The sequence below is a fragment of the Triturus cristatus genome, chromosome 4_2 (assembly GCF_964204655.1).
Source record: "Triturus cristatus chromosome 4_2, aTriCri1.1, whole genome shotgun sequence".
Taxonomy (NCBI): domain Eukaryota; kingdom Metazoa; phylum Chordata; class Amphibia; order Caudata; family Salamandridae; genus Triturus; species Triturus cristatus.
In genome coordinates, this window is record NC_140586.1 from 639090438 (window position 1) to 639105811 (window position 15374).

The 15374-nt window shown below is 44.0% G+C and overlaps 1 protein-coding gene across 1 annotated transcript in view; it reads left to right on the top strand.

The window, feature by feature from the left end:
- The window catches only part of DNAI4 (dynein axonemal intermediate chain 4), a 365428-nt gene that overhangs the window by 287645 nt on the left and 62409 nt on the right, over positions 1–15374 (top strand). The window contains exon 14 of the mRNA XM_085600143.1: positions 13269–13367. Coding sequence (XP_085456269.1) covers positions 13269–13367 — 99 coding nt within the window. The remainder of the gene's footprint in view (positions 1–13268; positions 13368–15374) is intronic.

A 15374-nucleotide genomic window follows, 5' to 3' on the forward strand; every position in this document is an offset into this window, starting at 1 on the left:
ACTACAGGCAGTACATAGGCATCTGGTAACAGCCAACGCTGATGTTCTGACAATTCTATCCAACATCCCATTGCGTCTAACATTCCTGTACTCTCTTTCCACTTACTCAACTCTTTCTCTGTAGCCTCTCCTTGAATCGATCTCACACTTTCTATTGTATCCTCATACATTCCTTTTTCCTTGACCCAATTAGCAGGGCCCGCAACATACATGCGACTCATAGCATCTCTGGCTGTTTCTTTCACTACCTCATCCGCAAAAGCATTCCCACGACCAACATCATCAGTATGTCTTATGTGCACTACACTTTATGATTGCTATCTGGGTAGGCAAAGCAAGTGACTCAAGAAGATCAGTTACCAACTGGCCATGCTGTATTTTGGTACCGTGGGAGGTAAAGAATCCTCTTTCCTTCCACAAACGGCCAAAGCTATGTGCCACACCAAACGCACACTGGCTGTCGGTATATACATTCACTCTCTTCCCCTTAGATAACACACATGCTCTGGTCAAAGCTATCAGTTCAGCCGCCTGAGCTGAATTATGTCTGATGCGTGCTGTCTCCACGATTGTATGCAAGGTGATAACAGCGTAAGCTGAAGTTGTTTCACCATTAGGGAGTTTAAAACAAGAACCATCCACCCATAGGATCCCATCCGGGTCCATTAGTGGTGTATCTTTCAAATCAATCCTACCTTTCGTCTCCTCCTCAGTACGGAGAAAACAATCATGTTGTTCCTCAATACCTTTCTCTTCTGGAAGAGGTAACAATGTGGCTGGATTTAAAGTGTTACATCGTTTGATGTGCACGTGACTAGCCAAGAGCGTCAGCTCATACCACACAAGCGAGCACTCGTAAGATGCTGCGTTTTCGTCCTATTTAGCAAGGTATCCACTGCATGTGGTACCATGACAATAAGAGTGTTATCAAGCACCACTCCAGCAGATTGTTGAATAGAAATTGCTGCTGCTGCTGTAGCTTTAAGACAACTGGGTAATGCCTTGGCTACTGGATCTAATGTAGCCGAAAAGATCTAATGTAGCCGAAAAGTTGGTACATGGCCGCTGCTTGTCTCCAAATCGCTGTGTTAAGACTAACAATGCACAACCATCTCTTTCATGGACATAGAGGGTGAAGGGCTTACTGTAATCCGGAGTACCCAACACAGGGGCAGAGCACAGGGCAGCACGTAAATCCGAAAAACTCTTCTGACATTCATCAGTCCAAGGGAGGGGTTGGGGTGTGTCTTTCAAAGTGAGTGCCAACAAAGGTTTAGCCAACAAAGAAAAATTTGGAATCCATTGTCTACAATAAGAGGTAATGCCCAGAAAGACACGCACTTCTCTTTGTGTGGATGGGACAGACATTTGTGCAATTGCTTGAATACGTTCTGGGGTCAGTCGCCTTCCCTCCTTCGACAAGAGATGACCTAGATAGGTAACCTCTTGGTGGGCATATTGTAATTTAGAAGGTGAAACCTTATGGTGAAGGTCAGACAAGTGACGCAATAGTGCAACAGTCACGTTTTTGCAAATATCCTCTGAATCAGCAGCAATCAATAAATCATCCACATACTGAATAAGGGTAGCACCTGGCGGCAAAGGAAAAGCATCAAGCTGGCACTTCAGAGCTTGGCTATAGATGGAGGGACTTTCACAATAGCCTTGGGGTGCGCGCTTGAACCGGAAACTTTGGCCTCCTAAAGAGAAGCCAAAAATATCCCTACTCTCTTCAGCAATGGGGATGCTGAAGAAAGCATTTTTCAGATCAATAACAGAAAACCAAGCTGCCGAGGCAGGTATCATAGTTAACAGGGCAGTGATATCTGGAACAACAGGAAACTGTGGTACAACAATTTTATTAACCTCCCGGAGATCAATAGCAAAGCGATAAACAGGAGGCTGAGAAGGATCAGTACGTTTAAGAACCGGAAGAACAGGACTATTGCATACATTTCCCCTTGTCTCCTCGACCACACCCATCTGAAACAATTCATAAATAATAGCAAAAAGTGCTCTTTCACCATCATTGGGAATTTTGTATTGAGGGACGCGTGGCAATTTAGCATTGGGCTTGAGGGTAACGACATAGGGTGGAATCTCAAGACAACCAACATCATTCGGACCCGGAGCCCAAAGTGTTGCAGGGAGAGAGAGCAATTCAGGTGGAAATTGATCTTTAGACAAATACATTGGGGAAGTCAGTTTCTGCCCCAAAACGAGATGTACACCAGAAGGAGAACAATATATAGTTGCGTGCAATCTTTTCAATAAATCCAAACCCAACAGAGCTTCCAAATCATAAGAACCAATTGAAATAGGCAGAGGACAAGAGACCGGGCTATGAACTGGGGCGCCAGAAAATCCTACTGATACGTTTGTTAAGCCAGACAAAGGTGCCCCATGGAGTTTAGAGTCAATAATAGAACTTCTCATCGCACCAGTATCTAAAAGAAATGGATCTGACACACCCATTGTAGTGACATTAACATAAGGCCCATTCTGATCTACTGGAATCGATACAACTCCCTTACTTTGTCCATGGCTGTCCTAGTTAGCGTGAAGACCGTCATTCTCACCTTCAACATAGTAATCATCATTGTAATACTGTGTAGACTTAGTATTTTGCTGATCAAAGTAGTTCATAGAATGTGGAGGTGGAAGGGAACGCTGTGTCTGGGGCGACATACCTCGACCTCTACCCCTGGGCGCTAACTGGGAACCACCACGACCTCGTGGAGTAGATAGTCCTCCATTACGCTGTAATAAAACCGGGCAGCTATTCTTAAAATGACCTTCCTTCCTACAATAGGTCCATTGGTTGGGACCTAACAAAGGCCGCGGAATATAGGGCTCAGGTTTTTGAAACACCCTCTGAAACTGGGGAGGCTGTTGAAACTGGCGCTGAGCAGAGCGAGGAGGATGAGCTTGTTGTAGAAGAACCTTCGTTTTTAATTCTTTAGTCTTTTTCTCTTGCTTGTCTTTTTCCTCTTTGTCCCTGTTTTCGTAATATTGAGCAGTAGCCAATATCTGAGCAGAAGAAGAAACAGCCCATGAACTTTCAGACCCTTTTAATTTATGTGACAACTCGGGGAGCAAATTGAATACAAATTTATCTACAAATAATCGCTGTCCACCCTCCGTAGTCACATCCTGACCACTGTGATCAATAAACGTTTCCTCAAAACGAGTGAAGAAATCGGAGACACTCATCTTTCTTCTATTTACACGCGGCTAATTTATCCCTATTAACTCGTAAGGCGGGCATCATTGTTTTCATTAAAGCAATAATCCTACCAGGGAGTTCTGTGATCAAAACATCAGGCTTAGCACCACCCACTTGTGCTCTATCCGAGGCAGTTATAGCATTCCATGTACCACCCAATTCTTGAGCGTGATCCTCTCTACGAATCCGAGCCCATAACGCTTGTGGGACTACATTTCCCATCAGCATGTCAATATCCGCTAAGTTCATAATACAGGCATCAACAGTTTGAGACAATTCTTTATAGTACCCAGCAGGGTTTTTACTGGGATCCGGTAAAGATTGTTTGAGGGCCAAAACATCAGATCTCTTCCAGGGCACATGTACCCATATACGCTGGAAGTGAGCGGGGACAGCTGGATTATTACCTGCTTGTGCAACTTCTTCCCTCCATATCGGAGGAACCTCTCTCATCGGGTAATGTTTTAATGTCTGCCGAACAGCAGGGTCAGAATCAAGAAAAGTTTGTGAATAAAATAAGGACCTAAAAGTAATAAGTGTCCTTACGGCGTCCTCAACCTTAGAACCCACAATGAGTCCTTTATCGAAATTAGCCTGAATATCCAACAAACCCTGGGGAAGTAAACTCAAATCCATATCTTCCCATTCTTTAGCGAGAGTGTCACACATAACATTAAATACATATCTCTGGGTGGGCGCCTCCCACTGATGAAATGTGGCCATGATATCTTTCACACTATACTGGGGACCCTTCTCGATCCATTTGCGAGCGAGAGAGTCCAGTACCACCCGTTCATCGGAACCTGGAAGTTGACTACGAGACTGTCTTCGAGAGACAGCCGGAGACATGTTCAGAGTCTCAAAGAAAGGGGACAAGAAACCAGATATTCGTTTGCGCACGGTAGGAGAATTAGACATAAGGACAGGGGACAAGGTATTAGGCGATACAGGAGAGGAACTGGCAGTTCTAAGGGGAGCCGAAGGCAAAGAAGATTGAGGTTCAGGAGATGAAGACAAAGGAATCGGTTGCACGAGAGGTGGGGGTGGCAATACCGGAAGAGGCAGATGTGGAAAAACCGGAACAGGTGGGGGAACAACAGGTAGCTGAACAGGTTGTAACAACGGGGGTGCATTAGCACCTTGTACATAGGGCGGAGGCAATCTCAATAGGTGAGACATCAAAGGGTCTTCCTCCAGATCCTTACCTTTATCAGAAGGGGAATTAGGCAACACCGGATAGCATCTATCTATTGCCATATGATGCTGTCTCTCTGAGATTTCCGTTGCATTATCAATCTTGTTATCTTTAAACTGCTGGGCAGCCTGTATAATCGTCATATTTTGTGCTTTCTTATCTCATTTTGCCTGCTTAATTTCTTTCTGTTTGGCTTCCTTACGCCAGAGGCGGAAAGAGTCAAACATTGCCGGCCGGGCTTGTCTTTTGAACAATATCGCTTCCAAATTGTCTAATATGTCAGGCTCAAAACTACCATTTAGTGGCCACTGTAGAACGCCATCGTTCTTCGTGTATCGGATCCATGCCTTATTAAAGGCAATGGGGCCGACACCATGTTTTGAATAAAGCTCATAGGTGGGAGTTCCAACCGGAGGAATCGGACAAGAGTCCTCCAGCCGGGAATCCCTATTACAACCAAAGCAACAGAACTTCCTAAACTTATTCAGACCAGGCATCGTTATTTCACTGGACTGTTTACAAACCTCAAGGGGTTAAATCAAATACTATAGCACAAACGTACTCACCCCTCGGCTTCGGCAATAGCCGAATCAAAGACCCAAATCAAAACAAAAATAGTGGGAGCTACCCACCAATACTTAACTAAGTGTCTTCTTACGCCAACAGAGGCCCGTCTAATGTCTCGCAATACCAAACATCATCAAAGGGACCAAAGCAGGGCGGCAGTCAGGGCAGCAGTCATCAGCAGCCGTCAGAAAGGAGAAACCGCGCTGCAAAAGACCTTCGGACCACTTCGACATACAGGGGTCGCTTGACGTGGTTCGCGATTTCTCCAGAATTTCCTGCAGGGCTCCTCGCGATCCTCAGGCAAGAACTGCTACCTCTGAAGCCGGCCCACGTTCGGGCGCCAATTTGAAGATCCTTAGATTTCCATTGCATCGTGCCGCCTGAATGAGGGCATCACAAAATGGCAGAAAGACACAACATGGTGGCTAAATACGAACGAGATCGGAAACTGAATTACCTGAACAGATACAGTAGAACATAAAACAGGCCCACAAACAGAAACAAACGGGCCACGCACTGACTTGTCAGACCAGTCCATCGGGCACTGCTTGCTTGCCCTACAGTCCAGTCTGACCTGGGTTTTTATACCAGGACATGCATGCACATAGGCTTTCTGAAAAAATGCAGCATAAACTGATATTTTGTCAATGTTTTTTCTGAGATTGCACACATTTTTGTGTTACCAGTGCTTGCATTTCATGAAAGCCCTCATGTTGTACATATGTGGCTATTTCAACATTAGTCAACAAGGATGACTTTTATTATGAATTATTGGCATTTCTTTTTTTAATAAGACAATGTTGGCCCATTACCTTTTGTGCCTTTTTGCCAACACCTGGCACCCTGCACACATCTGGCGCTTATTTCTGTCTGCATCTCTCCATGCCTGAACCTCTGTGAGCCTGCACCTATCTTGCAAATATCTCTGTATACTATGAATGATATCATTGATGTTATAACAAAAATACACCCCCTCACTCTTTCTCGCCACAGCACCCCCCATCCCCTTTAGGGCACCTACAGGTTGTTACAAATATATAACCAGCATAGGGATTGCTGAGGCCTGCACCTTTCATAGGGAAGTTCCATCAATGCTCATCCAGTTGGCTATAAGGCCATCTTTCGAGTTAAATAAATCGGGGCCTTCACTTGGCCTACATTGGCCGGTTACTAGAGGTAAAGAAAACCTTCCTCCAGCTGTTTACACAGGCTATCAGCCCTAGGGAGTCTGAGGTGGTAGAATCTCCAGAGGGAGTTTTAAACAGCTTCCTGACAGAGTTACAAGGAGGTTGTGCCCAAATATTCATACTCATTACGCCCGCGCCCGAAGTCTTCGATGATAAGGGAGCAATGCCCCAAACATTTTCGAATCACCTCAGCTCTGACAGTGGCTCTCTCCAGTTCTATCCTTCTGCAGTTTAATCCAATTCATTTTACATAGAATTATAAGTAAGAGAAAGAGAGTATTTGCAGCGCAAGAGATCAAAAAGGAAAGGAAGATCTCTGAAAGATGTCTGTGTTTAGGCTGACTTCTTCCTCTACTGTATCACCCCATCCCAAACAATCAGGCCCATCCAGTCTCAGTCTGCCTCAGGAAAATATGAGAGGGAATATCAGGTATCAGAGCCTGCAAGTCCGTCACTGAAGACATTCCAGAAGAAAAGGGTGAAGCCTGCAGGCAGGCAAAAAAGAATTAGATCGCGAACTACCAGTCCTTCCAATCCTGTGGAGAATCCATTCTAGAGTCTGTAAAAGGGTCCACAAATGAGCACATATAGGATCCTCACGTAATATCCCTAGAGGTTAAGGATAGACGGGAGTTGGTAAACTTCTTCTCTATTCTGCAAAGACTTGGTACTGAAAGTCCAAAATCAAGCAAAGAAAACAGTTTGCCTTCAGGAATTGTCAGAAGTGTCTAAGTTACTGGCCATCATTAAGTAGAACAACCGGACCAATTAGACTAAATTTCAGCCCCCCAGTGCAAAAACATGGACACCTCCTTCCATGAGTTGCATCAGGCAGACATCTATAACCGAGCTTAAGCACGACACATGAGCTTTGTGGTAGTCCACATCTCTTTTCCAAATTCTGAAAAGGGACAAGATGATAAAAACAGTACAGATGTCCTTCCTCTGCTAAAGCAGCCACTGTAAACTACTGCAGCTTCTGATGAGAAGACCAGCTTTGGGTTCGAAGCCACTGAAGGCTAGGGCTCCTGATTCTTTCCCCCCTTGAAGCTCTGATGGTCCTCGAAACCTGAAATTGTAGAAAGACATGCCATTTAGAAAAGCTAGAAGGGTTGGAGACCTGATGGATCGGCAAAATCTAATTTGCTGAACGTCCTCAATGTGGAAGCAAATGAAGGCTGGGAGTCCTTAAGGCACACAAGTTTGGCCTGACTAGGACAGAATCTGTCTCCAGGTGTGACTCCGTGTGCCTGTTTACGGTTGCTGGAAGGATTTGCACCAAAGATTGGAGCCCACTCAGTGACTGCAAAATTTTTGGTAGTGGTCTGAGTAACCATTCTGACACCATTATGAGACAAAGGCTAACCAACTTCCCATCCCAGATCCAAATAGCCAAATGCACAATGGTTCAGCACCCAACATCGTGTGAATCTAGTAATTTTTCATCAAGCTAGAGTTCAAAAATAAACTTTAAATATTGTAACACAAATTACATATTTCATAATACAAAGCATTAATCAGACATATTAGAATTGTAATCCTTTATTCTTTTATCTTCTTCTTCATAATCAGTTTAAGAACTGTAGCCAATGCGTTTCGTCCTCTCTGACTTCTTCAGGGCTCTCAATAAAATTCTTCTTAGTTTGGCTAGACAGTATGGCTCGGTTAGTTCTTCTATCTAAAGTTGTCTATTTCATCGATTTTTGTATCCTCTTAATACGAGGTGTTTCCACATGGATGCTTTTTACAAAGCCATTATTTAGGAGGATGTGAAGGATGTCGTCATCTAAAATATCCACTCCAGTTGGTAGCGTCCTATAGTTCAAGGAAAGAATTCCCATTTTCTCCACGCACCTGGTTCCACGATGCAACGTATGGCAAAGCCGTTTAATTGTGAATTTATTGCTTTGTAATGTGATTTTTAAACGTTTGATATGCAAAGAAAGAACTGAGACATTTTTCTTTCTTTCAAATTCCCTCATCCTTTCCTCTTGTTCCCTTATTCACAAAGAATTTGCATTATCCCCTGCTGGGCAACAGCTGTTTTGGTATAGTTCAATTGTTTGTAATATTTCATGTGCTTTTTGGAATGAATATTGTCAGAGATTTGTTTTTGGTGCACCAAAGGCCAGAGAGATCAAAATGTTTTTTAAGACGAAAACAATTGCAGCCTTTTAGCTTTTTCCCCATTGATATGGGTTTTACTATAACTCTTTGGAGATTCTGTGATCAATTAACTGGTTGTGGTGTGGAACGTAGTACACGCACTTCAGTGTTAACAAATAAATGTCTTAACCAAAATGTGATTGTCAGAATCCCTTTCAGAGGGTATGGGGCAAACAGCAACACAGGCTCACCTCTTGAGGTTTGTTCAATATCAGCAATAAAAGCCTGTCCAGTCAAAATACTGCCTCTTATGAAAAAAGGTTGTTGTTATATACAAGAACAAATATGGCATACACAAATAATATTCACGACCCCCTAATGTCAGGGCTCTAGTTTTCAATAGACAGGCCCCTGATTCTCACCTCTCTCTCTCACTTAGTGATAGTGGTTATTCCCCAATCACCATAAGCAACATTCAGGTTAGGTCATATGTACAGTCTGATTCTCAGGTGTTCCAATCTGACACTGTTAGAAAAGTCAGAAATGTTCAGCACCAAAGAGTTATCTAGCAGACAAGTTCCCTGGGGCCATCCAGCCCTTTAATCAGTCTTACCTGCAAGAGCAGTAATTGTCCGGAGTTTCCAAGAGCATCTACCTTCGATGAGTATCACCCACGGATGGGTGTCCTCAGCTCTCCTCCAATGCAACAGTAAGTTTCCTTTGTTCTTTCCTGCAGGTGGGGGAGGGGAATTTGATGGATTTTGGTGCTAGCCCTCAGTCTGGTTCAGGCCATATGGATTTCTTTGCGATGATGGAATCAACTAGACTATGATTTTTGGCTTTTCCAGTGACCCCCTTTGACATACATGATCATCATGCCCGCTCTGTACTTGGACGACAGCTCAATTGGCACAGCATCATGTTTCTCTTCACAACAGCCCTCTCTGGCATACAAGGTCACCGACTTGTACTCGACACATGGGCGATGGCCCAATCGGCACAGTTAACTTCATGGTGAACCGTTCTGCAATATGGGGTCACCGACTTACATAGCACACATGGGCGATGATCTGATTGGCACAGCTGTGAAGCTGACAATGGCTACCTTCATGGCATTCGGGGTCACCAACTTGAATCAACACATGGACAACAAATCGATCAGTGCAGCTGCAGTCTCCTCATACCTTGCTCTAGGGATCAACTTGCCAGGATCCCCCACTGGACCTCTCTCCCTCCAGTGCACTTCTCTTACTTACAGGATGCACTGGTCTTGGCAAGCAGCCAGACACTGGTGCCCCAGGAGGAGATGGTCTGGATGACATTGGGTGATTTATCTGCAACCAGCTGGGAAACTGGCAGACCATAGCCTCCCGCCCTGATCACAGGCAGAAGTCATGAAGAACTTCTCCTCCTTGCACAGAGCTCTCCCTTTTATAGTTAATTTCCAGATACCAAATGTTATTTAGGGTCTGATTTTTTACAGTTTATGTTGGGGGTCTGCTTTGTTTATTAAGTTCCCGCTCCTCTGTCTTGACATTTCTCAAAAAGCAGTCTTTCACAGCAGGAAACACTCTAAAATTGATAACCGCAATACACAAGCCATGAAAGTGACTAGAGATTCACACCTGGATGGTATTTTATGTGTATTTGTAAAGCACCGTCTCACCCACAAGGGTATCCGGGGGCTGAATGGGTGTGGGTGCCTACCCCTACCTATGGTAGGTTGGTTGGTCTTTAACTTCTTTTGAAATTCAAGAAGAGAGGGAGGAGTCTCTGATATGGAGAAGGAGGTCATTCCATGCTTTAGAAGCGACAGTGAGCCCCAGGGCTCCAGTCTTACTCTATATGATTCTCTTATCAGCCCCATCTCCTTCTTGAGATATGCCCATGCAATTTTCAGTGACCTCTCTGTGTGTCCAACTCAGCTCACATGAAAGCATCAATCCGCAAATCTGTCTGGGGGATTCCTCTACCTTCTCATGCTCCCCTAGTTGGCCCTGGGTCTCTCAAAATGGAGCCCAATTTCTTCAATGCATTGTGCCATTCACAGGAACACATACACCCAGCACATGCATGCAACACACATGCACTGCACAACACATCATACAAACTTGATGTCCTGATTTTCAGAATCAAAAGCTCCCCCTGGGATGCATCCTGATGGACCTCAGAACTTGGACCCCCACTGAGCACGCTAGGAAGCTAGGCATTATTCGGGACAACAAGATAACCTTGTCCACTCATATCAACTCCGTCTCCTCCACCTGCTTCTACATCCTCCGCATTCTTCATAAGAAATTCAAATGGCTTCCCCAAATCTCAAGACACACCATCACCCAGGCCCTCATTTACAGCCGACTGAACTACAGCAGTGCTCTCTATGCAGGGATCGCAGCTCACCTCCTCCTCCGACTACATACCATAAATAATGCCTCAGCCAGACTCATCCTGGATCTCCCTAAATAAACACGCATCACCTGCTACCTCAGGGAATTCCACTGGCTCCCTGTACAGAAAAGATGCCAGTTCAAGTCCCTGATCCATGCATATAAGGTCCTACACAACTGCGGACCTGCCTACTTGGACCACAGCCTGCACTTCCATCAGCCCACCAGAAACCTCCATTCCACGTCCCTTTCTCTAACCCTCTTCCCCCTGCATCTGACGTAGCAGATGCGGAGGTTGCTTTTGCCCCTACCTGCTAGCCAAGACATGGACCTTTCATCTATGGACCTCCCCATCTCTTCCAGAGTTTCGAAAGTCCCTGAAGACATGGCAATTTAGCTACTCAACTGTACCCTGCCAGCGCCTGGATACTCTCACAGGTAACAAGACACACTGTACACATCTACTGATTGATTGTTTGATAGGCAAATGGTGAGTTAAGCACACAACAGTGGAACTTTACATGAGTGAGCCTGTAGGCCTCACTCCAGTGTCACAGTTAAAAAAGCCTGTTCACTTCTACTGATCACTTCACGGTATGCTGCCACCACCACGCTTGTGGTGCTTAAATCGTGGCAAAGACTTTTCTCTGCTATGAGGGTAGCGCTTTGGGCCCATCACAGCCCAACAAAACCGCAATCCGTGAGACAGGCCTATGTCATAGGGCACACACATGACCTGTGTTTGCCCTTGACAAGAATTTTTTTTTAACAACCTTTTTATTGTTTTTTCTTCAAACTCAGCTGTACAGATACAGTGTAGTATAGAAGATTCAGGGTGTAGCACAGCACAATGGTATATATCATCATAGCGTAGTGACACAGCCCATGACAACAAAAATCAGCACCCGGAATACAGACATCGTTGCACCTGGGGTACTCAGGGCAGGGTACATGTCCATCACCATTCAAGGGACTTTTCTGTCCCAGCAGTGAACCAAAATCAAAAGAATTCATTTGACTACTCAACATAGTTAAATAAAATTCGTGTTTTTGTGCTCTACCTATTCAATGTTGAAAATGTTGCTTGATAGATCAGATAGCTAGATTTTGGGGAAGTTGGTGACTAGTGCGTAAAAATAAACATTTTATATATAATTTTGAACACTAGAACAATATTAAACTTTAACTCCAAGTGATGCAGTGCAGTGGGGAAATCGATTCTGCCATCTAACATTTATAAATAAAGACATACTGTCAGGGGCCCCTCAATTGCCTAAATACCATTAGAAAGACTCCCACTGCCTCATTCTTTCAAGCCTGGTCAGAACCTTGACTTGCCTCTGCTACCCAATTGCAAGCTCGATATGGTGGGTCGGGCACTTCGATGGGACTGAACAAAGGAAGTAGCAAGCATCCATTAGATGGTCTTTTGCTAAAAAAGTGACACATCAGCACATTAACCTGCGTACAATAATCGATCGGTTATTTTTCTTGCTTCATCTTTTTTCTCTTCTCCTCCCCCTCTCTCTTCCAGATATCATGCCTTTTTGCCCCATCTCTCCTTCTCCCTTTGGTCTCTCCTTGTTTCATCTTGCCTTACTGTTATCTCTCACTCTTTCTTTTCTTTCCCTTATTTAACCAGCTGATGTTGCCTTGTTCCATCCCAATCCTAGGTTGCTATTTCGATTTATACGATTCACCTTTCTGGCAATGTGTACTTTCCTAATATCACTTTAATAATAATTTTTCACCTCCTTAATTATTACCATAGCCCTAATAGATTTTTTTAATTTACTAATTGATTTTAGGTGGTGTCTTGTTTGGTTTGGTGCTACCTTTGCGTACATATTGGCATTATTTGAGAAATGCTGCTTACATGTGCAAATAAACATTAGTGTATAAAAAGAATGGCATTTTAATTTTTGATTGCGATAGAGTACCTTGTCTGCCATACTGTTAGTGAGCCCGCCATGGTCAAATCGTTCGGTCGAAGGAACCCCTGTCGGCTCTGCCAATGGAAAGCTTCCTTCGACAGCCTGAAGGAGCAAGCGTCATTAGAGGGAGGACATTACACCACCCTCCCTGCTAAGGGAGGAGAGTGTAATGTCATTTCTTTCTGTCTGTCACTGCCTGGTCAAGGGATAGAAATAAACCAAATAATGACCCACACACACTGGGAGAAAGCTTTCAGGCTGTAGGGGGCGTCATTAGTTTTTTGTTTTTCAGAAACAAACTCCAGCTTGAGGAGTTTGTTTCTGAAAACCAAAAAACTTTAAAAGATTGGTGATTGGCCTTCAAAACCGCTGCCGGACATCCACCAAATATGTTGTATCTTGAAGGACCTGCTATGACAGGGGTTCCTTTCAAGGCACAGAGATGGCCACTGGGCTGGCGGTGATCTGTAAATGAGGCAAACAGTAGTTCATCAGAGTGAAGGATGGAGTACTTTATGCAAAGCCTAAGTCAGGACCTAAATCTCCAAGAAGTTGTGCTATAGGTCATACAGTCGTTCCCAAGAATTAAGAGATTTTATAAAGAATAAGATAAATTGGGCAGAATACGAAATATGAATCTTAAAAATGTTTTTGTTATCTTTGCAGGATCAAAACATTTACCTGGCTGGCACAGAAGAAGGTCATATCCACAAATGCTCCTGTTCCTACAACGAGCAGTTCCTCGACACATATATTGGCCATAAGGTGGGTTGAATTGTGCATGTGATGTAGGATAGTTTAAACTGATCTCATTCTGGTTCTTACACAGTCAACAAAAACAATAAAAATATGATTTCAAACAAAGAAAACGATTTCTAATAAAAATGATATGTGGTTTGAAACATGGACGTCAATTCACTAAAATGATAGGGGTAACAGAAGTATCATCACATTGCCATCCTTTAATATCACATGAACTTTGGCACCGAATCTTCCTAGATAGTGATGTCACAAGACCTTAATTCTGATGACATCAAAATAAATGACATTACTGAAGTTAAGAGCCTATTAAGCACACAATTATATCGTAAACACAACAGTTGCTAACACAGATAAATATCCATTTTATATCCCACATACATTTTAAATAGGGTGCTGCTTACATAATAGCAACATTATACATTTCTCTTTTTTAATGCATCTATGTGTTTGTTGGAAGAGGAGAATATATAGTTCCACAAAAAACATATACCAACACTGGCAAGCCATATTATTTATACCACAAACTGTCATGATTTAATGGTTTCCCTAGTGCATACCCCAAGCATAAAACATACAAGACGAAATGAAAGATTTAAAAAAACAATACTGGTTTTGTACATGTGTATTGCTTCATTTAGATCATATATTGAATGTGAACTAAATTATTCCTTAACATGTTATGCATGTTTTATTAGCATCACTTCCAAGGCATTCATTATCACCCCCTAAATCACAGAGGTGCGGTTTTTATTCAAACGCATCATTTTCCATATGTTTTCAATACTGACAATTGGCAGCATCTCGTTTAAAAAGTGTATATATACATGTTATTTCATTTCTTTATTGCATTCAGGAGAGTTCATTTTGAACCGCAGTATGTTTGCTTTGCAGAGCTAAGAATGTAATGCCTGACGTCTCAGTCAGAGCTGCTGAATGTACGCAGTGTATATCACAGCACTGTGTACCTTCTGTTCTTGCCTTGCCCAGGGCCGGACTGGGAACAGCGTCCAGTCCTGGCAGATTGGTGCTCGACCGGCCCTGGGAGGGGGGTGCTAACAAGAAGCACCGCTCCCACTTTTGTTACTGGGGGCCAATAATGCAGCACTGCTACAAAACCAGCCCCCAATGACAAAACCGCCCCCCCCGCACAAAACCGACCCCCACCCCTCCAGCCCACCGGGGAAATGCCCGGTACCTGCTATGGCCAGTGTTCCCTGCACTTGCCTTTGCCACCACTGAGTCCAGGGAGCCAGGGGCGTAACACAGGCCCCTGCATCCCCCGCAGTGCGGGGGGGCCCAAGCTCCTGGGGGCCCCCTCAGCACTGCACTTCGGCCGGGAGGCTCCTGACAGAGTCTGGAGGGGACCCCCTCAATTATCGTTACGCCACTGCAGGGAGCGCGAAGGCAGTGCCAGTGATCGCAAGTGGCTAGCCAGGGGTCGCATCCGCAACCCCTTGCAACTCTTAAATGGCATAGATGGTCTGAAATGAATGCACAGAGCTTTCAACACGGTCGAGTACCACTTCTGTGTAAATATAACTTGCAGATGCCCAAGAAATGAGGCAATTCAAATTGGTGTAGGTGTAAGCCTACAGTTTGCATATGTCTGACTATTTTTAATTCTCAGAACTAGAAGGTGAGCCTTTGGTACAATTTGAATTTTGTGGTGTGCCTGGTATACTTTAGACTGCCTGATCCTTGTGACTGTGGACCGTTTGCAGAGCAGGTAATCTGCAGTCATAATAAATATGACTGCCTTTTTCTTTTTTCTAGCATTTGAAAAGATTCTTTTCACTCCATCCACTAAAAACATTTGGTGTGTATTGTGCACTTCCTGCTCTCGTAACTTATACGCATATCTAAAATACGCAATGTTATGAATGTGCATCAAGTGATTACTGTAGGTGTGGCCACCACATTGGCAATGCTACCTCTTAAAGCACTCCCATGTAAACACTATATTCCCGTCCCCAATCCAAGTTCATGACCTTGGATAACCAAGGTAACGAG